Source organism: Calonectris borealis, chromosome 17 (genome assembly GCF_964195595.1).
Source record: "Calonectris borealis chromosome 17, bCalBor7.hap1.2, whole genome shotgun sequence".
Classification (NCBI taxonomy): Eukaryota; Metazoa; Chordata; class Aves; order Procellariiformes; family Procellariidae; genus Calonectris; species Calonectris borealis.
Window position 1 is genome coordinate 16641145 of NC_134328.1, and position 25928 is coordinate 16667072.

The following is a 25928-nucleotide window of genomic DNA, read 5'->3' on the forward strand; positions in this document are numbered from 1 at the left end:
CCAGGGAACGGGGCGGGGAGGTGGCTGCGGGTGGGCCCGGCCGTGGCGGCGGGGCCTGGGCCTGGGCCTGGGCCTGGGCCGGGGTGCGGGTGCGGGCGGGGGCGGGGGGACCCAGCCCGCCTGGGGGGTAGAGAGCGAGCGGGGCTGGGGGCTCCGGCGCCGTCTCCTGTGAGCTGCTGCACAGGCCCGAGGGGCCGCGGACAGGAGGGGACCAAGTCTGGTGGGGTTTGGGCCCTGCCGGGCCTGGGGGGAAGCGGGACCCGGGGCTGGGGGAGCCTCCCCGTCAGACGCTGGGTGGTTCAGCTAGAGGGTCCCTCAGCCGCTTGCTCCCTGCTGTGCCCGGGGCAGAGGCCGAGATTTGGCCCCGAAGAGGCAGGAGATTGGCTGTTGGTCGCTAAAGGTAGCGAAGTGGCCGCATTGCCAAAGCCTGTCGGCCCTGTTCGGTTCCCTTGGAGCATGTGAGCGCTCCTGGGCGAGGGCTGCCCGGGCCTGGTGTTTCTGCCCTTCATTAACGACTCAGGGGAGCCGTGTGATAAGCGATGCCCTTGACCAGAAGTTGTCTCCAGTGCGATGCTGTGCTTTGTGCTGCGCTCTGCCACCCTTCAGTGGTGTTACATATAAGAGAAGGCAGGATTCTGTGTTGAAACTCTAAGCATTTGTTAAGAAACCCTTAACAAGGGCTTCTGTGTCGTTATTGAGCCTTGTAGCTTCTACATTGAGAACAGTAATGAATTGTGACAGATATCTTTTGTTAGGGGTGAATGTGCTGCTCCTTTGTTCCCTGCTTTTCTTCAGCAGGGTTCTTTCAGCCTTCAGTCCCCCGTAGCGTACCCGTGCACGTGGCCGGGAACGGCTGCCTCAGCATTTCAGTTGCTCAGGCTGAGTGGTGGTGTGTGATTGAAGTGAACTCTGAGCTGCTCTGGACTGATGGATTACTCGGTTTGTAAGACTCAAGTGTTTTTATAGATGAATAGATATGGTTTACCCAGATCCCCAAATTTTGCAAAACCATATTTTATGCAGTTACATGAGGAAGGAGGTAGGAAGAAAATATTGTTCACGCATCTGTCTGTACTTTATTGCTGCATCTCACACTGTTAGGTGGTTACTGTGTAGATGTAGAGCAGGATGTGGCTTGTTTTATGGTAACTTTAAAATGCCTTTATTCCTAGCAAGCTGCACAGCTTGTTTGTATGTAGAAGTGTTACAATATTTAAAGAAAAATAGCTATTAAAAGGACCAGTCCTTAAACTTGAGTATATTATGTAATCTGTTCTTAAACTTCTGGTACATTCTGTGTCTTCCAGGTGCTCAGTTCGGGGAGCTTAAGGAGGTTGCTGTTTTGGTTGCCAGCCTTTAAACTCCTTGAGCTGAACCTGCCTGGATTGTAAACTGTCTTTAATTGTAGTGGATGTGCTAGAGAGCATTGAGTTATTCCTTCAGATCTTCACAGCGCACCACACAGAATGTAACAACTGATTTTGTGTTTCTGACTGTGTGAACTCTTTAACTTGAAACCAGCAAGATTAAGCTGCAAAAGAAATTATAAAGATTGTACAATATTATGAGAGCGTGGGATAAGATCTTTATAATGGAGAATAAAGGTTTAAAGCTCATCATAAATATGTGGAATACTGTGTCGTTACTTCCTGTAAATGTATCTTTCCTACATCGAAGGATATCAATAGTGTTCCAAATCAGATTATTTTAACTGTCATTTAAGTAATGTTGATTGAAGCAGCGTTACCTCCCGCGAGGGAAGAGCTGGAAGGTTACCAAGCCCAAAAAGGAGTGTGAGTCAGCAGCCGCGCTGGTGTCCAGGGGCAAAGATGACTCAGCACCGGCTGAGCGCTCTTTATCCTTCTGGAGGGTTGTTCCTCTGCACCATTTACCTTACTTGACCACGGCTGCAGTGCCAGCATCGGCGAGTCTGTCTTCAACATTGCTACGCCAGTTTCTTTTAAAAACTGAAAACAGAGAAAACAAAATTTTGTAAGTTTAAAAAGAAAAATTTCTTTCTTACTCGGGTTGCAAAAGAATTGTGAAGGTTTACTGAAGCTAGAACATCTGTTTATGTAGGGATGCAGACATGATAAAGGCAGGCATTGGTCTTACACCTGGATTGTCATTCTGGTGTTTGGCTCCCTGGGATAAAACCTGAGTTCTTACAAGGCAAGAGACTGGAGAGGGAGGAAGAGGGAGGAGAGGTTTAAAAAATTGGTCAGAGCGGCAGAGAGGATTATATGAAAGTCCAGCCCCTGCACCCGTAACGGCCTCGACATGCCAATCCAGCAGGAACCAGGGCGTCTCCACTGCTCGCTCGTTAGTGGATGGTGACGATCTTGGATGAACTATTTTTCATTTAAAGTGGTGCCTTCAAGGAAAAAAAACTGTACAAAAGAGAAACCTTGGAAAAGATGATCCTTAAACTCTGTGGGGAAGTGGGTGTGTGAGTGGCTGAACCGAACTGCAGAGAAGCCGGCAAGCAGAACGCTTGTGCGGTGCAGAAATACAAAGTGAAGGATCGTCTTTTTTGTTCAGAGGCCGCCTAGGCCTCTTCCCAGACAAGCAAGAACCTTGAGGAATGGGACAAAAGAGTTTGAAGAGCAGCAATGACCGGCTGTGAAACTCCTGCAGTTCGCGTGAGGGTTATTTTTCCCCTTTCACATGGGAGAGGATTACGTTGCCGTTCGTTGTCTTTCTGAGGAGATGTGATGGTTCCCATAGCAACAGTCTAAAACAAAAGTTTGACCACAGAATTATTTGATTCCTTTGAATCCAGATAATCCACAGCCTGTCTGTCTCCTTACTGTTGGGAAATAAAACTGCTTTCCTCTTTGACAGTCCAATTCTAATCATCATCATCCTGCTATTAGGAAGGTGAGCAAATACCCATTTTACAGATTAAGAAACCGAAGCAGATGGGATTAGTGATTTGGTGGAGGCCATAAGGGAACCACTGGAGCAGAGTTCACAGCTTCACGTGTTCAACGTCTGCTGCTCTTTACCATTTGTAGTTGCTCCGTCACCTAGCCTGGCACTGCTGACGCCACGTACGCGCAATACCCGCTGCAGCTGAGCAGACCCCAGGGTGACCTGAGCTCCCAGCTTCCTTTACACCTCCACGTGGCTAAATTAGAACAACTCTTCTCCTCCTTCCTGATCCAGATCCTTTGTACAGCTCGGCCTCATTTCTCAAGTGCACATGATAGCTACTAACGAGGAATCATCGGAACAACCCTCTTGTTTCTCTTGCCTTCAGGGAAACATTTTCCTGGGTTAGTGCTGATGTTGCTGTCACTGGTTTCTCCCCGCTCAATTCTTTTTCTCCTTTCTCTTATATTATTTCACAATTTCAGGGGGTTGACTGCTGCCCTACGTGGGACTTTTATTATTATTATTATTTCTAAGGGAGCTTCTCCCAGCTTGAGACTGCAAATGGTAGTGGGAGGTCTCACACCAATTCTATCGCCTGGGTACCATGAGTTACAGCCTCCCGTGTCGCAGCCCCTGCTCTTCCTTTTAGACCAGATGATTTTCATCTTTCAGTGTTATTTCATTAGTCACTAGATAAAATTGTTCCCCAGATATTTCTTGTTGCAAGTCATGCTTCTGCCAGGCTTGCAGCCACAAATAGCAATACAAAGTGTGCTGGGCTCGTGACCCTCCCGGTAACAGCCACACCTTGCTGTTACCTCCGGACTGCCCCAGGAGAACGTTCCCTGGAATGAAACACGGGGATTGTTACGGGTCCCTGTTGTGGGATGTGTTGAAGAGAGAATCTTTTCTGTCAGTTTTGGAATTTTTCTTTTGTTTTCAGCATTGTTGAAAGTACGAGTTATTGGAAGAAGCCCCTCCTGTGTTGAAAGACATCTAGGAATATTTAATTGTTAAAAATGTTGAAAATATTTGCAATGAGATAGTGAAAGTGCATGCTACAAACCCAACTTCTTTGCTGATTCTCCATGAAAATCTATTGTTTCCTGATAGTCTGCCTGATTAGCTGTCATGTGTGATGAAGGCACAGGACACGTTAGCCAAATACTCACTAATTTTCCCTAATCCCCATCTTGAAAAAATTACCCAGTACCTTCAGATGCTCCACAGTGAAAATGGGGGAGAACTTGAAAAGACAGTTACATGTAAAATAAGGAAGAAATATCTCCCGGTGTTACAGATGGATCCAGAATTAATTGTATTGAAATTATTTATATGACAGGTTATCTAGAAAGTGTGAACAATATTGGAGCTACAGCGTATGATGTGTGGCATAGCCACGTAAACCCAGTTTGCTCACCATTTCTCATACAGTGTATTCCACTGGGACACATGCCATGCACCTTGAAAGCATTCTGTACCTTTCTCTAAATAAAGGGAATAAAATGCATGTGTATTTATACCCAGAATATCGCAAGAGGTAGACAGAGCCTCTCAGGTCTGGTAGGTAAGTCAATGCCAGAGCTCATCCTGAACAGAGGGGGGAAATTATTCCAGCACCCAGGTGCCTGGGATAGCTGCCTTCGTCTGTTCATGGAAGATACATGTGTTGTATCTTCAAACACATACAATTCAGCCAGCTGCCTTCAAGATAACCTGTAAAGTCTTAGAGATTCAACCCAAGGAGAAAGTAGAGTTTGCAACTGCAAACCAAGCCTTGGACAGAACAGGGAGCAGTTAATGGTCATAAAAAAGCTCTTGTTCCAAACGCGCCTTGAAAATTTGTGGATAGTGTTAATGCTATTCTGAATTGGACTTATTTTCTATAATTTTTTTTCTTTCTACGTACAGTGTTGCGGGAGTAGGACACTTGGAGATCGAGGGAAAAAAAGGAAATCTCTGTCTTTTTAACTGAATTTAGCAGGCACTGCCTGTGGCTTCTGCCCCTGACCAAGCCGGAGCGCCGGCAGCTGCTCCGACAACCTGTAGTTCCCTGCAGCTGCTGGAATTGTTCGGCAGCGTCTGCATTGCAGCGGGCTGGGCGACTTGGGGTGTTTTCAGCCAGGGGGGATGTGCAGCCGGCGGGATAACGTCTGGCACGCGAGGGCCAGAGGCCGGGAGGATCGCGTGGGATCGCAACCGCAAGCCCCGAGGCGGGGTTTGCGCAGCCGTGGTGGGATGGGTGCAGCTGGCCATAGGGGCTGGGGAGGGTTGCTTGGTCCCAAGTGTGCGTGTGATACTCTAAAAGCACAGATGCGTTGGCCCCTAGCAACAGCCACAAATGGAAATGATAGAAATGATAGAAAACAGAACAGAAAAGGAAAATAAAAGAGGTCCTAATGCCTGGGGCGGGGGGAGAAACCCAGGGCCGTCCCGTTGAATTCAGAAGGCTCTGTTCTGCTCTTCCTCCTCTGCTTTTACAGCAGTTTCTCCCCCAAACCACAGCCCCTTTTGTGCCCCGGTGCTGGTGCAAAAAAAAAAGCCGCCTAAAAATGCTGAGCCTGTCTGGGATACCTCCTCCCTTCGCTGTTTGCCCAAAGCTGCCGCAGGGTTTGGGGTTTGGGTTTTACACCTCAGCCTAGCTAAGCCAGACCCCAGACCTGGCCCTGCGGGTGGGCACCGCCTTGGAATGGATGGTTTAAAAAAAAATAAAGATCAATGAATTTGCTTATTTCTGCTTTCAGCGAGGGAAAAAGCGGTTTAGACCGTCTAGAGCAGACAAGAAAGGGAGGAAGAGGAGGAAAAATCATCTTTCGCCAGAGCCCGGCTGGGTGTGTCTCCTGGCCCCCCCGCGGGGGTCTGTGTTCCTGGCAGGCAGTCTTGCCTGGGAGGGATCTGCCGCCAAAGCCACCCAGGAAAGGAGGCCTGATACGCTAATTAATATTCTGAACTAGTGACCCTTCTCTTTCTTTCCACCCCTTCCCTTTCTCTGGGCTCTCCAGCCTCTCCCCGCCGCGGATGGCTGCAGCCCCCTCCAGCTGAGTCAGTCCTCCCTCCCCGCAGCATTGCAGCACCTCCGCAGCTCCCTGCGCTCCTGCTCCTGCAGCACCCGCTCCGCTCCCGCCGCAGCAGCATGGCCAGCACCGTCTCAGGTAGGACAGACATCTTTTGGGGGGGCTTGTCATCAACCCGCTTATAGAACCATCAGGGGTTATTTTTTGTATTGTTATTCTGAGGGTTTGGGGTTTTTTTTTCCGTGCATTTGGGGGAGTTCTCTGATGAGGAGGCAGCTGGTATGGCAGCATTGTTCCCCTTCCTCCCCCATACACACACACCCCTCTGATGCAAGATAGCAGGTGGGCTTTTTATTTTAATATGAATACACATGTCATAAACTTGCCAATTTAAAATATTGCTGCCGTTACATTGTGCCGTAAGATGCTGCTGCATGCCAGTTAATTATTATTTTTGTAACGTGATACAGCTTTTTTTTTTCCCCTAAGAAAAATTTGCATGCTGAGTAGCTGGATGCAGAGAAATCAGCAATTACGTTTTGTTTTGTGAAGACCATGTATTGCCTAAATGGTTAATGGAAAGAAAGACACAGGCAAGAGACTGACAGTAATGCCCTAGAAAACCCCCCAAACCCAGCCAGAATAACCTAGGTGGGTTTCTCCGCATTCTCAGGGCTTCCCATCCCTAGATTTCTTCCACGGCTCACATTTCTTCGTTAGAAGATGCTACAGGGGAGCGGTCCTCTGATGGCGTTGGGTGAAATCAAATGCTGCAAGGAAGCCCTTCCTCCCTCCTGCAGCAATAACGGGAATCACAGCGCGGCTGCCCAGGAGCCTGGTCGGGTTTGGCTGCAGGATGGCAGCCTGCCCTGTGGTCCAGCCGTTTCCTAAAGATGTGTCTTGCCCCTTCTAACTGGGGAGGAGGGATTCAAATGGCGGAAACTGGGAATGTGGGTGAAGGAGAAGAAAAGCCTGAAATGGTACAATGAACAGTGGGTGGGTTTAGAGGGTCTTTTTCTTTAAAAAACCAAGTTTTCTCTTGAAATGGCTCTGAATTCTGCAGTGCATAAAGAGGGGCTTGGGCGGGGAAAGCTAAATCCTGGAGGGCTGGGATGTGGGGCTGGGATGTGGGGCTGGGATGTGGGGCTGGGATGTAGGGCTGGGATGTGGGGCTGGGATGTGGGGCTGGGATGTGGGGCTGAACAGGCACAGCAGACAAAAAGGAAAAGCAGGCAGTGCTTTGTGCCCCCCCCCGCAGGGAACCAGCCAGAAGGAGAGCAGGCAACTCTTCTTGCTTCTGTCCCTGGCCTTTGCCCGTGTCTCCTGCTGTGCATTTTCTATTCCTTTCTCCTTTTAAAAGACCAGGAGATGCGGGGGAGAGAAGGACAGAGAGATGGAGGGGCGTGGGGGGGGTGTAAGGGTGCAGCTGATCCCGAGTGGGCTTTGCATGCAATTAAAGATGGTAAAGCAGCATTGTAAAAATGTGTGGCTATGATAGAAAATCTCCAGCTATTGTATATATTTCTGCGAGTATCCCTGTCTCGACGAACGTGTGCGCCCCTGCACGCTCGGGAGGTCCCACCCATCTGCCTTCCTCTCCTGCAGAAGAGGATTGGACCTCGTTTGCAGAGTGGGGGTGGGAGGGACGGCTCAGGCTTACCAGCCATCTAAACCAAGGTTGCATCGAACTTGAGATGGACGAGGTGGCGGATGAAACACGCGTAGGCATAACACGCATTTTCCGTTTGGTGCATTCTCACCCTCCCAACCCACCACATGCTGATGGCGTATTTCATCTTCCCAGAGATGCAGTTTTACCGTCAAAGGAGACTTAGGATCATGAAGAAGCCTGTGCTTCAGAGAAACCGCCCTTCCTTGTGGCTCAGATCAAGTAGAGAAACAATTTCAAGGAGTGGAAAGTCATGGGAGACCAGTGCTGTGGCAGGAGGAAAGAGAATAGGGCAATGCTGGCCACGGGGGGGAGCGGGGCTGCGCCTCGCCCAGCTGCCTTTGCAGGGAGCAGCTCCCCGTCGCCTATAGCACTTATAGCAGGAATGGAGAGTAGCCTGGAACGGCAGGAGACAAAGGCAAGCAAATCCTTAAATTAAGGAAAAAGTCTTGTTTGCTTTCTTCTTTATTTTCTTCTTTACCCGCAGCAAAAGCAAATCCGTGCTGAAGGGAGAGCGGCTGTCATTGTCTGCAGCCGGTGCCCGGGGGCTTTCCCCCCTTGGGAGGGTGTTCTTGGGTTTGTTTAAACAAACACAAATCCCTGCGATGAAAAGAAACGGGGCTTGCTTCCCCCCGCCCAGCAGCCACCTCTCTTTTCTCCCTGCCACCTCGGGCGTTTTCTCCTGGCCGTGGTGGTTGTTTTCGGCGCTGGCGCGGAGGACGCGGCGGCACATGCTCAGTGCAGGCTCAGCTGCGGTGCCGGCCCCGCCGCCGGGCAGAGCTTGCAGGGACAGAGCCCTCGCACCTCCTCCCCACCGCGTCTGCACCAGGCTTGGAGCTTTGGTAGACCGCGGCGGGGGTGTCCGGCTGGACTCCGCAGGACCGTATGACTTTCCCCACCATTTGTAGGCATTGGGGTTGAATAAAGAGACACGAGATTATGAAATGATGCAGTAAGGCGACAGCCTCATGGGCTTTTCTCCGACGTTAGCGTGTCTGAGAAGGTGGAGCCAAGAGGAAGCACCCGTTTGTCATTCCTGGCCCCACGAGTGGGCATGGTAAATGTGCCTTGATAGATCGCGAGATTTTCTCCTCCTACGTTGAAATGTGGGAGCCGTGTGACTCTGTGCAGGTCTGGGCTGTCCCCTTAATCCCTCTGCTGCACCGGTGGGCACCAGCTGGTATTGCCTGTCCTGGCACTTCTACTGCTCAGGCTGGAGAGTCGCGGGCCTTTCTATCAACCCCTCCATCTCTCTGTATTCTCAAGAATCACTCTTTTCTTTCTCATCAGGTGTTGATGGAGTGTATATGGTCTTAGAAATTTATGGTGCTTTTATTGGGACTTCAGTTTTACAAGCCAAAAGAATCTATTGTAGGCATTTTTTAATTTTTTTTTTTAACCACTGTATGCAAATGAGGGATCTAACTCCTTGGAAAACGTTTGTTCTTTCTAAGATATAAATCATATCTTCTTTGATGGTACCGTGTAGAGTCTGTGAGGATCCCTCAGAATTCTCAAGAAAGGGCTTTCTTGGAGCCTGTCACCGTGGGTTCAGATCTGGTGAAGGCGTTGTTGTATCAGATGAACACACTCCCCTTCTGCAGAGGAACAGCGAGATTTAGTGGTCTGATGTGGCAAGGGGAAGGCTGCAGATAAGACCTTTGTGTCAGCGGTGTGGGCAGCAGGATGGATTGCAGCTTCAAGCTTTCCTACGGTGAACGGGGCTGATGATTCTTGATGATAATACTTGGAGGGACCTGGAGCTCACTAAAACTTCTATACCTCTAAATCAACTGGAAACAACATGCCTGCCTATTCCCTCCCAGTTGCCTACTGACATGGGCTGTGCTCTTCCAGGTGTAAGCCTACATTTAAAAAATCGTGTCTCCTATCCAGAGGGGAGTTAAACTGATGGTCAAATCTTTGGCTGTGATTTAGAAATACAAAGGAGCTGGAGAGCAACCAAAGATGACCTGCATGTGCTGTAGCACTTTGGCACATCCCAGCTGGTGAAGAGCTGCTTGGCATATTTCCAATCAGTCCTTTTATTCTTTCAAGGTACCGCTACACGTTTAGTGCTGTACTGGAGAATCGTATGTTTTCTGGATGTGTTCATACACATAATATCACTGTCTCATGGGTAAGTACAAGAATCCCCAGTTAATGCAAAGGAAACCAAGATCCAAAGAGACCAAATGACTGTCTGTGGTCACACAGGGTGTCTGTACCTGACACATCATGGCACTGGACTCCTGTCTTTGACTGTCCCCGGCTCCTTCGTAGCTCTTTGTCTCTTCCAAACACGACCGTCTGAACCTACCTTTGCCCCCGCTCCACAAACACTCTGGGAGAGCTGCCGCCATTTGGGTCCTTCACCTGCTTTCCGAAGCAACCCAGGCCATGCCTCTCTGCTTCCTGACAGCCAGCCACCCACCCAGCCCAGGCTGCCGGGGCTCTGCTGCCCAGCTTGGCCCCTTCTCCCTTGCTGAGCCCGAAGAAGAGGAGATTTCCTTGCTTCTTTTCCTGAGGGCAGCCCACACGCTCCAGTGCTACAGCTTGAGTGATTTGCTACTCCGTTGGCTGTGCACAGCACGGGTTGATGTGGCCTTCATGAGCTGCAAATGAAACCTGGGAGGGAAGGAGCCGGTGATTGGAAACCGTTCTGGGGTGATAGCTTAGCAAATGTCCGACCGAAGGCAGAGTAACCTCGCATCTGCCTGTTCTCATGGGTGATCCCACATGAGCCTGCAGTAACTTCTGGGCCACAAATCTCATGGTGAGCAGCTGAGATGGTGTATGGCGTCCGTGTGGGCTACAACCGCTGAGCTGGGAAAAAAACCCACTAGTGTTTTCTGGTTGTGTGAGCTCTCTTGCTGACCTGTTTTTGGAAGCTGGGGGGCAAGAAAATGGAAGTGAGTTAGACTGAAGTGAAGGTCCGGCCATTATTTTATGATAGGACTCCTAGCAGGTGAGAATGTCTGCAGTCTGTTGTACTCTCACGGCTATCGAGGACTAAGGTTGCTTTTGTTGTGTCTGTGGCATTGCAGTCTTTGTGCTGAAGGACGCGGTTCCCTGTCTCTCTAGCTTCTCAACCTTCTCTGCCTTCTGTTTGTGCTTTGGCTACATTATAATTGGACTGTTCTCATTTTTTCATTATATAATATTCTTTATGGAAGCAATTTTTACTTCTCCAAAGTTATCTTTGTAAACAAAATTATTTTCCTGTAATAACCTTCCTTTGACCTTGCTATCAGACACAGCACATCCAGTCTCATCCCTTTAAATTTCCTGAATTCATATAAATTAGTTCTTGCCGTGCCTCTGGTCTGTTATGAATGACTCTGCATCGGTGCTGTGCCTAAAGGGCCTCACCCTGTTTTGCCGGACATCATTAAACACCGCACGAAAAGACAGGCTGCTCAAAGAGCCTGCAGTTTAATTTTATCTGGTTAGGGAGCAGAGAACAGAACTTTTTAGCGAATAATCGGTGGGGAGCCCCGCGGCCCAGGCACGGCGCGAGCGGGAGGGTGGTTCCCGGTGCTCGCGGGCTGCGCCCGTCCCCAGCCCTTCCCCCCTCTCCCGCCCTGCAGCCGCTCGGGGGGCAGCTGGGGGTGCCCCCGGGGTAACCTGGCGATGAACACTTCGCACGGGTGAGGCTGTACGGAGCGCTCCGGCGCAGCCGCAGGGCACGGAGGTGCGGTGTGCGCTGTGCAGCGGCAGAGGGAGCCCGGGAGGTGGGTCCCTGGAGAGGCACAGGCTGGGAGCCCCCGGCCCCCCTGTGCCTTGGTGGAGGCCCGGGCAATCTCCTCCTCCTCCTTACAACAGGAGAAAGTAATTTGCCCGTGCGATATATACAGTGCCGAGAAAAGCTAGATGAAAAATTTTCATAAAGATTAATTGTTGCATGGGGTGGGCAATGGAATATAAACAGAGCAGGATCAGACTGGGCTGATTACTGGGCATAAATACTCAGAAATACTGGGCGACTGACTGCACCTTTTGGATAGTACTGTAGCTTAATAGCTACCGAGGTCTCATGAAGCCATTAAAATGCAAGTTTACCCCACTTTACAGGATGGGACTCTGATATATTTTCTATACCTTCTACAGTTAGTTTAAAACTCAGTTATTTGTAATATTTCACCCCAATTCTAATATAGAATAGAATAGAACAGAACAGAACAGAATATTTCAGTTGGAAGGGACCTGCAACGATCATCTAGTCCAACTGCCTGACCAATTCAAGGCTAACCAAAAGTTAAAGAATATTATTAAGGGCATGTTGTCCACATATGAAAGCACGGAAGTGTTATGACTTAGTGATGAAGACCATACCGGAGTGAATGAACTTGCTCCTGATCCTCCTATTGCAGTGTTTGCCTAAAAAGAAACGTCAAATATCGGTACCATACCTGAGCGAGCAGCCTTCCTAATCTCCTACCTGTCAGTGAGACAAAGTTCGTGTTGCACCTCTGAGACTGAAGTCATGCTTTGGTGTAAAGTCCCTTAGGAACTTACTAATCCTTCCTGATGTATACACATAGGCAATATTTCTTCTGCGTAAGCTGAATCTAGTTTTACTAACTTAGCAGGAGTAAAAAATGCAAATAAGTAGTTCAGCATTTCCTGTCTAATTGTTCTTAAAATGTGTAAATTTGTGCACTGGAAGACACACAGTCTGTCCTGGAAGGGACTTGTTGGCCTTGTCATATGCTGGCCAGCCAGCTGTCTGTCTTGGTGCAAGGATTTTGTCCACTGGCATAAATACGTCCTCAAAACCTTGTATCTGTTGCGTGCAGATACTTCTGAAGTAAATTTTAGCGCTGAGGTTTGCAATGCCGATCCTTTACCCCTGAGAGCTTTAAGCACGCCATTTCTGATGCAGCTGTGATTGGGACATGGTCCTGCTTCAGGAGAGCCCGGGTGTGCCCTTCACGGACAGCCTCCCGAGCAGTGCCCAGCGGCTGTGTGCCTGACTCGTATTTACGGCATCCGAGGACCTACCTCTCCTCACAGGTTGCCGTGTCTTATTTCAGCCCGTTAGCAGTGCGTTGCCCGCACGTACCGCCTGTTGTTTGTCGCTGAACGTGCCAGATCAAAAGCGCGTGAGACGAGGGCATCACTGTGGGTGCTTCTGTGTCCCACGGGTGTCACCGCTGGCTCCGGGGCAGAGGCGGGGGGCGCGTCAGGGGCCCATTTATTTCTCGGGGCGCGGATCAGGGGTGATTTCTTCAGGGGTCGGTCCTTCCCCCTCTTCATGAGGAAGCCCCCGGCCTTGGCGCTGCTTGGGGGCTCCCCGGGGTTCAGCACCACCGCCCCCCGCTGCTACTGGGCAGCTCCCGGGCGGGGGTCCCGGTGTGGGGGTGCTACCGGACAGCTCCCGGGCGGGGTCCCGGTATGGTGGTGCTACCGGACAGCTCCCGGGCGGGGTCCCGGTGTGGAGGTGCTACCGGACAGCTCCCGGGCGGGGTCCCGGTATGGTGGTGCTACCGGACAGCTCCCGGGCGGGGTCCCGGTGTGGAGGTGCTACCGGACAGCTCCCGGGCGGGGTCCCGGTGTGGGGGTGCTACCGGACAGCTCCCGGGCGGGGTCCCGGTGTGGGGGTGCTACCGAACAGCTCCCAGGCCGGGGTCCCGGTGTGGAGGTGCTACCGGACAGCTCCCGGGCGGGGTCCCGGTGTGGGGGTGCTACCGAACAGCTCCCAGGCCGGGGTCCCGGTATGGTGGTGCTACCGGACAGCTCCCGGGCCGGGACCGCTGCTTTCCCTGTGTCCCCCGCCGGCAGCGGGGAGGCCGGAGCGGGTTCGCCCGGCAGCGAGGGCTGCCCGGCTGCTCGGGGCTCTTCGGGCTCTTCCCCGGCCGGTCTCCGGGGCCCCGGCAGCTCCCAGCCCTGCTCCCCGGGGCTCTTCGGGCTCTTCCCCGGCCGGTCTCCGGGGCCCCGGCAGCTCCCAGCCCTGCTCCCCGGCCCGGGTCCTGCACGCTGCTAATTGCATCTGCTGGCTGGCGCCGGGTGCAGCCGCAGGCTCCTGCGCCGGGAGAAGGATGCAGGGCACTTCCACAGCTCGTTAAAGCACTGCCGCAGCTCAGTGAAGCGAGTCCTTTTGTCCTCTCGCTCCTTTTCATTTTAATTGACGGAGAGGGACGGTCAGTTTGCTCTACAGAAGGGCAAGCGGGACAGGGAAGACCCCCACGGAATGGAGGCAGCTGCGAAATCACTAGAACAGACCCTCTGGAAGGCAGGGACTGCAGCATACACACATCTACACAGAGGACCGTGAAACCGGTGCTGGGGAGACCTACTGGAGTTCAAGTAATGAAACACAAAGCGCTGTATTCTGTAACAAGTGCTAGGAGACAATTAAACTAGTGGGCCAGGGATGCAGCACATCTGCTTAATGTCTTGGTTTCCTAATGGTAGGACCAGACACAAAGGTAGAGCAACAACCTCGGTGCGTGGTTTGTTTCTGTGAAATGGTAATGTCTCTCGTTTGGTGCAGGGGACCCACCTCCGGGCTCCTGGCAGCACATGATGAGATACATTAGCTTACTGCGGCATGCCACGGCTTCTAGCATGATACAGCACTCTGAGAGGTTTTCCAAAGGCTTTTTTCATTAAAAACAAAATCAAAGATGTCCTGCTCTATGGCTGGCACCACTGATGTAAACTGTTCCTATTTGGTTTACATTTAACAGCAGGACTGGGCAGGGTGTTAAGATCAGAATATGGAGCAAACTGGAAAATGTTCAATAAAGATCTGAGCTTCAGGGACTGTCGGTTAGCAAAAGGAGGACGAAGTTCTGTATCTAGGAGGAAAAATAAGTGCAAGTATGAAGTAGGCATGTGAAACCACTGTTTTCCCACCCAAATGGCTGCAGGAAGGCAGAGGAGGAGGTCTGAAGGGTGTTCCTGAAGGCAGATGGTACACAGGATGATTTTTTTTTTTCAAAATTGTTCTGCCTCTAATGCCTTTTCATATCACAAAGTTTTGGGGATTTCCCTTTCCCGGCCCAGTGGAGGGTCTTGCTCTGAAGGTGGTTGCAGATTCACCTCTGGCTGGAGGTCGAGACAGGAGCTCAGTAAGGAAGGGACAAGCCAAGACCAAAAGCTCAAGGACGTGTGGGAAATCCAGAGGCAGAGCCAAGGCTGGACACCAGAATGCCTGTGCCCTGCGGTGGAGGCAGGAGGAAGGACGGCACGAGGAGGCTCAGGGCAGGTTTGGCAGGACACGCAGGACTCTGTCCCCATGTGCCTGGGTGTCCCCTGAGCAGCCAGTCCAGGGCAGAGCCTCACAGCATCCGTGAGACAGCGGCACCCAGCGCTGAGCCGCCAGCTGCTGACCTGCGGCACAGCGGTGATGCTGTGAGGGTTACAGGGATGTGACGACAGCCTGAGAGCACCTCTCTGTTTTCAAGTCCTTCTTCTATTCTGAGGTTCTTTGCCAAGCGTCTGCTAACGGTTCACTGTCTTAAATGTGCCAAACTCCAAAAATACAGGTGAAGATTGCCCCAGAAACGGACCCGCTGCAAGCTGAGGGTGCCGCTGCCAGTAGGGCAGCACCTTGGGCACCTCTGATCACCGAGGATGCTGCGGTGTGTCCCCTGCTCCCAGGAATGTTGAGCAAACCGGGGGGCTCTGCAGCAGAGCTCAAAGGGGTTGTGCGTTTCCCCGTCCTTTGCAGGGGACAGCAGTTACTGTGATTGCAGACCAGTATCAACCTCTGCCTGCGTGGGCCAAGGTGGTGACAGAATCCACTGACATCCTCCCTTACCTGCTTCTGCAGGGAAGGAGCTACCTTGGGAAGGCGGTTACAGCCCTTCCCCCCGTTAGCAGCACCCCGAACCATTTCTTCACTCAAGTGCCCGTTTGTTCTCCACATAGCTGACTGCGTCTCGCCTCTTCGCCCCGGTGTCAGAAATGCTGAACTGTGAAATATCAGGGACTTGCCGGGGGTTGAGCGATGTTTCCAGGCGTGGATGGGCGACATTTTACCCCTGAGTCTGGAAGCGGAACGGAGCAAGGGTCTGGGCAGCTCCCCCGACACGGAGAGCTACCCGGGCTGCAGCGTTTCAGCCCCTTCGGAGGGAAACTCCTGCGCAGAAACGTATACCTCTAGATGTGGTAAATTCCGACCGCGTGTCTTCCCATGACATTGGCCACGCTGGCAGCTAATTTAGTCTGTTCTAGAACAGACGCTCCTTGGGGACCTTTTGGCAAGCTATGGCAGCCTGGAAGAGCCTCCATAGAGTCCGGTAGCTGCAAATGGGTTTCCTTGTGTCTGCTTGCTTCATTCCTCCGTGAAGAAGAGCTGCCGTTGCCGTTAGACTCTCTTCTCATTGCTATTTCGTATTTTTCAGCCTACAAGGAGAAAATGAAGGAGCTGTCCCTGCTCTCCCTCATCTGCTCCTGTTTCCACACCCAGCCCCATCCCAATACCATCTACCAGTATGGAGGTAGGTAACCAGCTCCTGCAGGAGCTACAGCAGCGCTTGCACGGTGCTTCTGCAGGCGTCAGCGCGCTGGGCTGGCCCGTCCCGGAGCAGCAATCCGCGTCTCACCCGGGGTCCTTCTGTTTAGTCTCCGTTCACCGTTTATTTTGTTAACGTAACCCACATTTTCCCAGAAAGAAACTGCTTGCAGAGGCTGTCTGCTTCGTGCTGGGGTGTCGTACAAGATGTTAGCAGCAATGTGGCCTTTCCGTAATTATGCTGTGAATTTAAATTAATTGCGTTGACTTGGGGGGGATGAAGCTGATCACTAATCGGGAAATTTTGGAGATAGAACAGAATGACCCAGGTCAGGACATGGGAAGGCCCTAATGCCTATGAGGAGAGCTCGGTGCCCTCAGGTGAACGCTCTCCTGAGTGTCACAGGTCCACAGAGCCTCTGGTTTTTCCCCCCCCAAAGATATGGAGGTGAAGCAGCTGGATAAGAGGGCATCAGGCCAGAGCTTCGAAGTGATCCTGAAGTCCCCTTCAGACTTATCTCCCGAGAGCCCGATCCTTTCCTCCCCCCCCAAGAAGAAGGACCTGTCCCTGGAGGAGCTGCAGAGGAGGCTGGAGGCTGCAGAAGAGAGGAGGAAGGTAACGAGATGTCCTGTGGAAGCAGTGACTTTTCTGTGACAGAAATTGCACCAAACCCTAAAACTGGCTTAGCAGGAGCAATCTAAAATGGCTGGAAATAGTGGGTTTACATTTATTGTTATATTCCACTATAAATTGTCAGGTGAGACGTGGGAGTCAGGGAGTGAGGTTCTGCAGCCTGGTTTAGGCAGGGAATTGGACTCCATCATCATCCTCCTGTTCTTAAAACCGCACGGTGTGGGGTCCTCTCGGGTGACCTGGCCGCGGGGGCCGTTCTCGCCAGCTGATGCTGAGGAGATGCAGCAGTTGGTCACACACCCAACCTAAACTCCGAACCTACAGACAGCCCAGGGCCGGCTGCGCCACATTCTATTGTCAGTGCTGTATAAAATGTTTTCTGGTGAAAACCATTGAAAAGGAGAAAGCCGGCAGAGTAAAATAAAGTATAAATGTTACGAATGTTGGTGGGTAAGGGGAGAGCAAGCCGGAATAATCCAAAGAATGAGGTGACACTCGGAGAGGGGACTCTGTGCCCGCACGGATGTCACCTCGGCTTTGCTGAGCGGCGGGCGCAGGGTGGCATCACCTGCCCGCCGGGAGCCCTGGGCCCAGCAGACATTGCCCCATAGCAGCAAAAAGGTGTCAAAGCATCTTCCAAGCCAGAGCGTTATGGGATGGAGGGGGGTGGCAGAGTGGGCTTGAGCAGAGGAGATGGTCAGAAGGCCTCTCTGGGGAGTTGGCGGCTGGAAGAGCCTCTTCGGTTGCCTCACGCGCCTCTCCCGACGCCTTTGCCCGGCAGACCCAGGAGGCTCAGGTGCTGAAGCAGCTGGCGGAGAAGCGGGAACACGAGCGGGAGGTGCTGCACAAGGCGCTGGAGGAGAACAACAACTTCAGCCGCCTGGCCGAGGAGAAGCTCAACTACAAGATGGAGCTGAGCAGGGAGATCCGCGAAGCACATCTCGCCGCCTTGAGGGAGCGGCTCCGCGAGAAGGCGAGTGCGATGCCCCGGCGCGGGCTGGGTGCTGGTGCCCGTGGGGGGGGTTGGGGTCTGCCGGCGTCGTCCCAGGGCGATGGGCACAGGGCAGCGGGTGTTTCGTTGCTGGTGGGCAGCGGGCTGTGGAGCAGCTCCGCTCCGGAGCAGCGCGAGGCGGGGGGATGTGTCCTTCAAGGTCAGTAGAGAAAATACCATTGGGCTGATCTTGAGAAGGGCAAGCTGAAGGGCACAGGATCAGGCCCACCCCGTGTCCGGGGGCTGCGTGGCCGCAGGGCTTTGCAGAGAACCACGAACGCGTTCGCTGTAGGTTTGCGTCCCCTCCGGGCTCCCGCAGGTGAGACGCTTCGCTCCTTGCAGGCGTCACCCACCGTCCTCGGGGTGTGTCGGGTGGGAAACTGGTCTCTGTTTTTTGGTCTGGTGCAAATGCTGTGTGCAGGAGAGAAGGAAAACCGAGGCTGCCAGAGCAGAAGGTGTTAGCCCGGTGCCGTCTCTCCCGTCTTTGCAGGAACTGCACGCGGCTGAAGTTCGCAGGAACAAGGAACAGCGGGAGGAGATCTCCGGATAAAGGGCTTTTCTACACATCTAGCACCTGATTCCTGTTAACAAACCAACCAATCGACCAACCAACACATTTTATTTTGTTTGTCTAGATGCCACATTCGGTTCTCCATCCCCCCTCCCTGGTGTTCGTCCCCCAGCTACACGCTTCTGTCTCTGCATCCTTAATCGTCAGTACTTGTGGGGATTCACAGCTCATAGGGACCTCTAAGCAGAATAGCAACTAGTTCACATGAAATAGAGAATCGATCAGTCAATCAAACAGCTTCTTTGGAGGGTTTCGTCCTTTTTTAAAAAAATATTTCTTAAACTGATGTAAAAAAAAATTAAGATATTAATAAATTCAACCAGCAGTGTCACGGAGATACGGATTTCTTATCCGGGGCTTTTGCTCCTCTTGGTGTTTGCTCTGAGCCAAATATCAGCTTCAGAATAATGGGAAGTAAGTGATAATTTCCGTGTGTGAAGTGGAATAGGGAACAGCCCCACGTTTGCCAGTGCTAGGAGGGAGGAACGAGCGAGCGCGGGGACGGCTCGGGGCTCGTGGCGTGCAGCCCCCCGTCCCTTGGCTGTGTCTGGAGCCGGCGCGGGCAGTGACCCAAAGTCCTCGTCTGTGAGGGTTCTTTGATAGCCCGTGTGAGAGCAGGTGAGGGTCTGCACGTCGCGGAAGGTCCCCGTCACGACAGGCCCTGCCTGATGCCCTGGCTGCCGCGGGCTGGAGGAGCCCCCAGGCTGAGCCGCCCTCCCCCCGGCAGAGCGGGGACCGAGGGGTCTCGGCCGAGCAGCCCGGGAGAACCGCAGACGGCGATTGCATCCCCGGCTCCGCGGGAGCCCTGGGGGAGGACGCGGGGTCTGCGGGCTCTCCAGCGCTCCCGAAGCACGAGGTTTCACTCCAGTGAGAAAGCAAATCCCATAGAGACGGTGCATGGTTGTGAAGTAGCCTTTTAGTGAACAGAGTAATCATCCTTCCCTCTTTCCGAAGACGGATGTGACTTCGGTGCCGTTGCAGGGCAGACGCCAAGACGAGAGATCGCAGGGGAGCCCCGGAGCTCCGGCTGGCAGGCAGCACCCCGGGAGGCAGGGCACGCCTGGCACCTCCAGAGCGGCGGCTCGGGGTGAGGGGGAGCTCAGGGGGGAGCAATTCTGCAGTAAGGGCGAAGAGACGTCCCCATGCTCATCCCTTGTCTATCTTTAGCTTTTCAAGGCCTATTTCTAAGAAAAAAATCTCTCTTGATGGAGGTAGGGATGAGCAGAGAACACGCAGGCATGGCAGTAACGTCTGATCTAGACAGGCGACGTCGGAGCCCGTGGACTTCCTAATCTTCTAGAGTCACGGCTCAGGGAGGGTCCAAGCAGCCACCGCGCACTGCGAGGGGCCGCCACCCTCCCGCTGAGACCCGCAGACCTGCTCCCCTTCCCCAGCCCTGCTTCTGCCTTGAAAATCTAAGTGGAAGCGTTGCATCTGAGGCGCAGGAACGGCCACCCCCGGCCAGCGGCGAGGGTGCTGGGGAGCCCTGCAGAGCACGTCCTGCGGCAAGCTTTGGCGGCGGAGACGGTGGAAGCTGCTTTCATTTGAGGCAGAAGGTAACAAGAATTCCCCTCCGTCCGGTGCTTAGAGACTCCGGGGTTGTTATTTTTTTAAGCGACCGGCGCGGTGTTGCGGGCGGCGGCAGCGGGGTGGGTGGCATTTGCACCAGGGCACGGCTCCCCAACGCCTCGCGATGGCCCCTCCGTCCTGGCTGCCCCCTCGGACCCCAGAATAAGCCAAAGGGGCATCCGAGGCACCGGGACGTTTAATTATCAGTAATTGGTGTGCTCTGCCCGCTGTGCCTCCAAAGAGCCATCCTGTGGGTGGGACGAGGGGCTCCCGCGTTGCAGGGCAGCGGTGGCTCTGCAGGAGCCCTGGGGAAGAACCGAGGCGCGGGGGGTGCGGACGGGCAGGCGGCAGCGGGCACGGGCACAGCCCGGCCCGGGGCTCGCGGGAGCCGGGCTCCCACGGCGGGGCCAGGCAGCGACGGGGAGCTAGAGCAGATGAGGGGTTCGCACGGGGAGCAACGATCCCCTTGCCTCTCCCCCCTCTGAAAAAGAAATCATCACTGAGTCTTGTCAGAAGCTGAAGTTTTCTGTCTACCCTGTGCTTTAATTAGGTAAAGAATTGATTACGGCCTGGGGTGAGCATCAGGCGGTCGCAGAAACCCCACGGAAAGCCAAAGAGCAGCAGCTGCTGGAGGTGAAATCCCGGGGCTCTTTGCTAATCTCCCCGAAGTCCCAGCTGGATTCGGGAGAGATCCGGTGGGATCTCTTGGTGGCCCCGGTTTGGCGTTAGGGACACTCTGCTCCTAAAAGGAAAGGCTACCTTGCGCCAGACCCCTCCACCCGGGCGGGGGAGGACAGGACTGTCAGAAAGCCCCAGCGCTGCCCGTGACGAAAAAAATAAGATTTGAGGCAAAGGGGAAGGAAACTGAGGGTTGAATTTCTTAACAGTAGCTAACGATCAGTTTATAGTAGCAGCTGTCTTAGATAAGCATCTGTGTAGAGCGCGGCATCACCGCCAGCATCACCTCATTCATATAGTGACGAGAAATTTTAAAAAGTTTAAAAAAAAAAAAAATTTAAAAGTAATTTAAACGAAATGTTTGTGTGTAAGAAATGGTTGAAACTGTCAAATGTCTGTGTCCCACGCTGGTGGGATCTGAGAAGGTACCTGCGAGATATTAACCCTGTCCTACTCTCTGTGGTGCTGAGTGTTTGCTTGGTGTGTAATTCTGACCTGGAGCTTGTTGTAAATACTGTTTTTAGTACTATGATTATTATGATTATTATCATCAGAGATGTTGTACTCATGAGCAGGAGTTCAGAACAAGAGAAACCACCGGTTTCACTCCCTCTCCGGGGCTCAGAAGGCGTCGGAGGCCGGGCGGGCGGAGGCAGGGTGCCGGCGGGGTGGGATGCCGGAGCAGAGAGCAGCTGGAAAATCACGGAGTCGGGAGCGGGAGGCACCCGAGTCCTGCGGGCAGGGCGGTGGGAGCGGGGACGGGCTGCCCCTCGTGCTGGGGGAGAAGGAAGGGCTGAGAGGTGGAAGAGGGGTGATGCTCCCATTCTGGTAGGTACGACGTAGTGCTCACCCAGACCCCCGGCTGTGAGGGCGCCCGGGCTGCTCCTCAGCCCCGGGGGAAGCGGGAGGTTTGGCGTGTGCCGAAGGAGGAGCGGTCGGTGCCAGGTTGTGCCGGTTAGAGCCGTCCTCCCCAAACAGCTACCGAGTCTCCGGACTTGGTTCCTGCCCGGATCTGCCTTTGTGCTGCCCCCCCCCCCCTCCCCGGGGGCCAGCCTGGATCTCCGGTGGGGACTTACTCCTGCAATAGCTTTGTCTGGCAAAAAATCCCATGGGAAACGCAGAGGAGAGCGGCCCGGCACCCGGTGCTCATGCAGGTGGGAGCACTGGGAAACTCATTTTTCTCACCTCCGTCGGGTGGGTGCTGAGAGGGACAGTGGCTGTGGCTGGGAAACGTGTTTCTGCAGGGTAAGCTCCTGCGCCAGAGGAGCAGGGACGTGCAGGGAGAGTTTTGCATCGGTAACGTCAGGGGACCGGCTCTGTTACTGCTGCTCGTGCCAAGGAAACAACCTCATCCGTGGGGCCAGATGCTTTAGGTGTAGCAGAGCGGTGTTTGCCCGGTGCAGATGAATGTAGTGGGGGTGTTGGGGAGCTTGACATTTGTCCGGTGCCACTGGACGCTATCAGGGAAATGTGTGATTGCTTTGGCTGCGTGCCCCAGCTCCCGCGGTTTCGCTGGACGAGGGGCGCCCACCCACCCACCGCGCCGCTCCAAACCCACGGGGACGGTGCTGCCGGCGCCAGCAGCCAACGCGGCGCCGTGCCCGACCGGCAGCACATGGTGCGCTCCGGGATCACCGTTATTTCATGCCTTTCCATCTCCCAGGGTTGCTGTGTGCAGCAGCATTCTTCATGCCTCAATTGAGACTAATTAACTATCCTCATTAACATCCTTACCGTCCCAGCCTCCCTCATTCCCGGACCGCTCCCACGTACCGCAGTCGCGGACATGGCATGCAACCCCCCAATTCCCGGGGCCACCTTCCTTACGGCAGGCCTTGAGGTTCTTCATTGATTCCCGTAGACGTTTATGAATGAAGCTTTGTAACGACCGTTAGCGGCCACATTTTTGCAGCAGCGTATGAACACGGGACTTGGTGCCTGGTGGGGAGAGCACCCTCGGGGCGGCCGGCAGCATCCCTGCCCGGCCCTCCAACTGTGTGAGGGAGGAAAGGCGAGACGGTGACAATTCATGAGGTGCATGCGTGCACCTTTCAAAGAGCGCTCCTGGAGAAGGGTCTCTGATTCCAGCAAGACAGAGAAGCTGAAGCTAAATGAGTTCCCAGCTGGCGCCGACAGCCGGGCGATGAGCGAAGCTGCGTGAGAGCTGGGACAACTGGCCTCGTATCCCAAATTAAAGCTCTGCGCTCACGTTATCCCTTACAGCAAAGTGCTCCGCTCCGTCTGGAAATTGGTGCTTTCAAGGATGCTGGCCCCTCAGACTGCTTCTGGACTGAGCCTATTCCTTGTCCTATTATTTTTGAGTCATTAAAAAGTCTTGCTTTAGCCCAGACGCGGGGTTACCTTTGAGTTGACCTTCCAGGGACGGTGGCAGTTCACGATTGCATGCATCCTACCTTGGGGGTAGGTCGGTATTGCTGCTCCTTTTAAAATGTAAACTTCAGCTTGCTTGCTTTTGCTTAGCCCGGTGTGACTCTCTGGCCCTGGCTCTGCAAAGCCTGTCTCATGGGGTTCGTTTAATCCCGTCCCGCTGCATTCTTCCCTCCCTCGCAGTGGCTGTGCACTCGGCTGTGCACACGCGCACAGAAACGCATACGTGGAGACGATATATGCACATACGCTCTTATACCACTTGAAATGAGTCAGGGAATGGCTGTTTACGGTGCTAGAGATTTCTTACTACCCATGCTAGGGATGAGATGACATAGTAAGACCAATAACTCCACCTTTGTAGTCAGTTGTCTTTAAGTGAAGCAGAAGAGGGGCACTGGCCCACGCCTGCGTTTGGGTGCTCCGAGGTCCGCGGGGTGCAGGGAGGCGGCCGCCCCCACCCGCCGCCGGGACGGTGGGACCCGAGCGCGGGGGGCAGCCGGGCATCCCAGCCCCGGCATCCCCCATGCCTCAGTTTCCCCCCGCCCCGTGACGAGGGGACACCCACGCTCCCTACCCCATGGGGACCGCGGGAGAGCCAACGCAGCCACGGCTCTAAAGTGCTCGGAGAATGGAAAGTTCCGAAGTACCGAGTCGTGGCACGCAACTGGCCACCCCGGCAGGAATAAACTGGCCCAGGGCTGCAGGCAGAGGTTTGGAAGACGGCTGCGTGGCCGCGGGGCTGAGCCGTAACCCCAGGGCTCAGCGCCCCGGCTGCCCCCCCGGCAGGATTTGCTCCTCCTGCCGCAGCCTGGGCCACCTTTGCTCGTGCCGGGGGTCAGCCGGGCGGGGAGCTGGCGCGGTGTCGTGGAAGGACTGTCCATCACTAACAGAGCCTTGTCCGGTCCCCTTCGGTCTACCGCGTGCATTTCATTGTCAACTTGAGGTTGTTGTTGTGCAAAAGAAGTGATTATGAAAAAAAAAAAAAAAGAAAAAAAAAAGAAATAAACTTGGTATGAAACCGTGTGTGTCCGTCTCTCTCCATAAATGGATTTAGTTCTGAGGCTTCTCTTTGTATTGTGAGAATACTAATAAAATGCATTAAACAGAAAATTGACCTAAAGATTTAACAAAATAGATTTTAAGCATCTGCATGCTAAATGAGTACTTTGCACCCAGCATAAAAGATGCGGGGATCCATAGTTTGTCACCCTTCTCAGAGGGAAAAAATAGTAAAATGCTTGAAGGAGGGTTCTGCTGACATCCCTTGTGGCAGGAGAGGTGAGGGTGTGCAGAGTCTTCACAGAGGAAGATCGGAAAAGATATGAGACAATTACAAATACAATAAATCCAGTTCTAGAAAACACGTGAGCTTCTTTTTCAAAAGAAATCCAGTGCTCCTGTAATGAGCTTTTCCTGAGAAACGATCCAGCCTTGCCCCTGGGCTGGACCCGGCGGGGAGGGGGAGCGGGGCTGCGGTTCCCCGGGAGAGGGGACCCCAACCCGGGAGACCTCGCATGGCCCACGCTCCACACCACATCCCTGGGGCCAGGAGCACAAAAATGCCCAAAAAGCTGCAACTGGAAACAGGGAGGTTTGGAATCCACGGGGACGCCCGAGGGGAAGGCGAAAGGATCCCGCACCTGGGCGCACGAGAAGCTGACACGAGGGGAAGGCAGGAGGGGGTGAATTTTCATGCCCAGGGCAGCTCTTCTGTACGAGGAGGACGGCGGGGCCATCACCGCATCGGCGTCACGGCGGTGGCCGAGCAGCCGGCGCCCGATGCTCTTCCCATGTGTGCGCAGGACGCTGCCGCCCGCACAAACAGGAATTCTATTTTTGCAGCGTGACCTTCCCGATTTTAGAGATAACGACCTAACTGCAAATGCAGCACTGCTCGCTTTTCTTCTGTGGTTTGCTATAGACCGCTAAGCCAGGCCCTAAAAACAGTGGATGTAGTAAAGGAAGCCTCTGCATTTGCCTTAGGAAAACAGGCACAGTGCCTCGGTGCCACAAAATTCAAGAGGTATTAGAGAGGCGAAGCATGGTCACGCTCTAACTAGTTAACTCGAGTCAGATCCTTCACCCTCTTGTGATCTGAAGGAGAAAACCGCAGGGGAGTGGGATGCGCTGGGGAGCGGGCGGCAGGAGCAGGCAGGCGCTGCAGAGGGGCTCCCACCGCCCGCGAGCCTCTGCCCACATGGGCAGCCCTGCGGGGCCGAGCGCTTGCCGGCAGCACCGAGAGGGCTTAAAGACACGATGCTGAAGTCTTGGACCAGATTGTAGCACCCACCAAAATGCTTCTTCCAAGACCAAAACCAGGCCGACAAAGCAAACTATCGTAAGTAACTCTTGGGAGGAGCCCTACAAAGTGCTTGAGCCGTGTCTGAGCAAGGGGAAGGGAACAGCGACTCTGGCAAGGTAAATGCAAAAGTGCACCTGGGCAGGCAAAAAAAAATAAGATTTTGCAGAGTAATTTGCTAAAGGTTTGAAAAATAACAGGCCGTCCTTTCTCAGCAACCTCCCGGGCACTAAGAGGAGCCTGCCAACCGATAAAGGGGCAGCCGGGAGCAGCGCAGATAAGGTGCCAGGAGGCGAATTCCTCCCGCCGTGGGTGCCGGGGAGGAGCCCAGGGAGGTTCCCGTTGCCCAGCGTCTGACAGCAAAAGCAAGGTTTTGCTTTCCAAGGGACTGCCAGCTGCTGGGAAAACTGGTGCAAGGCAGCATCGCTATGGGTTTGCCGCCTTCTTACCACCTTTATAATGCCTCTGCCGTTAGGCGCCGCAGGGAGCCGGTTACGGTGGCAGAGGGACCTTTTATCTGTCCCGTCCAGCCCACTTGGGTCCCGAGGATGCAGCTGCCAGGGCCGGTCCCCGGGGAGCCGCCGACAGCAGCGCGGGTGGAAATGCAGACAAGCTTCCCTGGAAAAGGGCTTCACAATTTCTAGCAATGAATTAACATTGCTGGATACCGTTGGTTATCTTGGAGAAGGAAAAGAAATAGAACTCCTTGTGAAGTATCACTTTAACGAACATTAGGCTGGGTAACCTGGAAAGCAAGAAGGAACGCAAGGG

The 25928-nt window shown here is 53.6% G+C and overlaps 1 protein-coding gene across 6 annotated transcripts; it reads left to right on the top strand.

The window, feature by feature from the left end:
* The first annotated feature begins 156 nt into the window (after positions 1-156).
* STMN3 (stathmin 3) lies at positions 157-21307 on the top strand. 6 transcript variants are annotated; one of them, XM_075166823.1, is made up of 7 exons: positions 157-2880; positions 3018-3278; positions 5880-6029; positions 15915-16010; positions 16465-16640; positions 17440-17631; positions 18140-21307. In XM_075166823.1, exons 2-7 carry the CDS (start codon positions 3206-3208, stop codon positions 18197-18199), a joined length of 747 nt encoding a protein of 248 aa, XP_075022924.1. In that variant the 5' UTR covers positions 157-2880; positions 3018-3205; the 3' UTR covers positions 18200-21307. The 6 variants fall into 6 exon arrangements, with proteins under 6 accessions (XP_075022924.1, XP_075022925.1, XP_075022926.1 ...); XM_075166824.1 differs by having other exon boundaries at positions 157-1992; XM_075166825.1 differs by lacking the exon at positions 3018-3278.
* The last annotated feature ends 4621 nt before the right edge of the window (positions 21308-25928 follow it).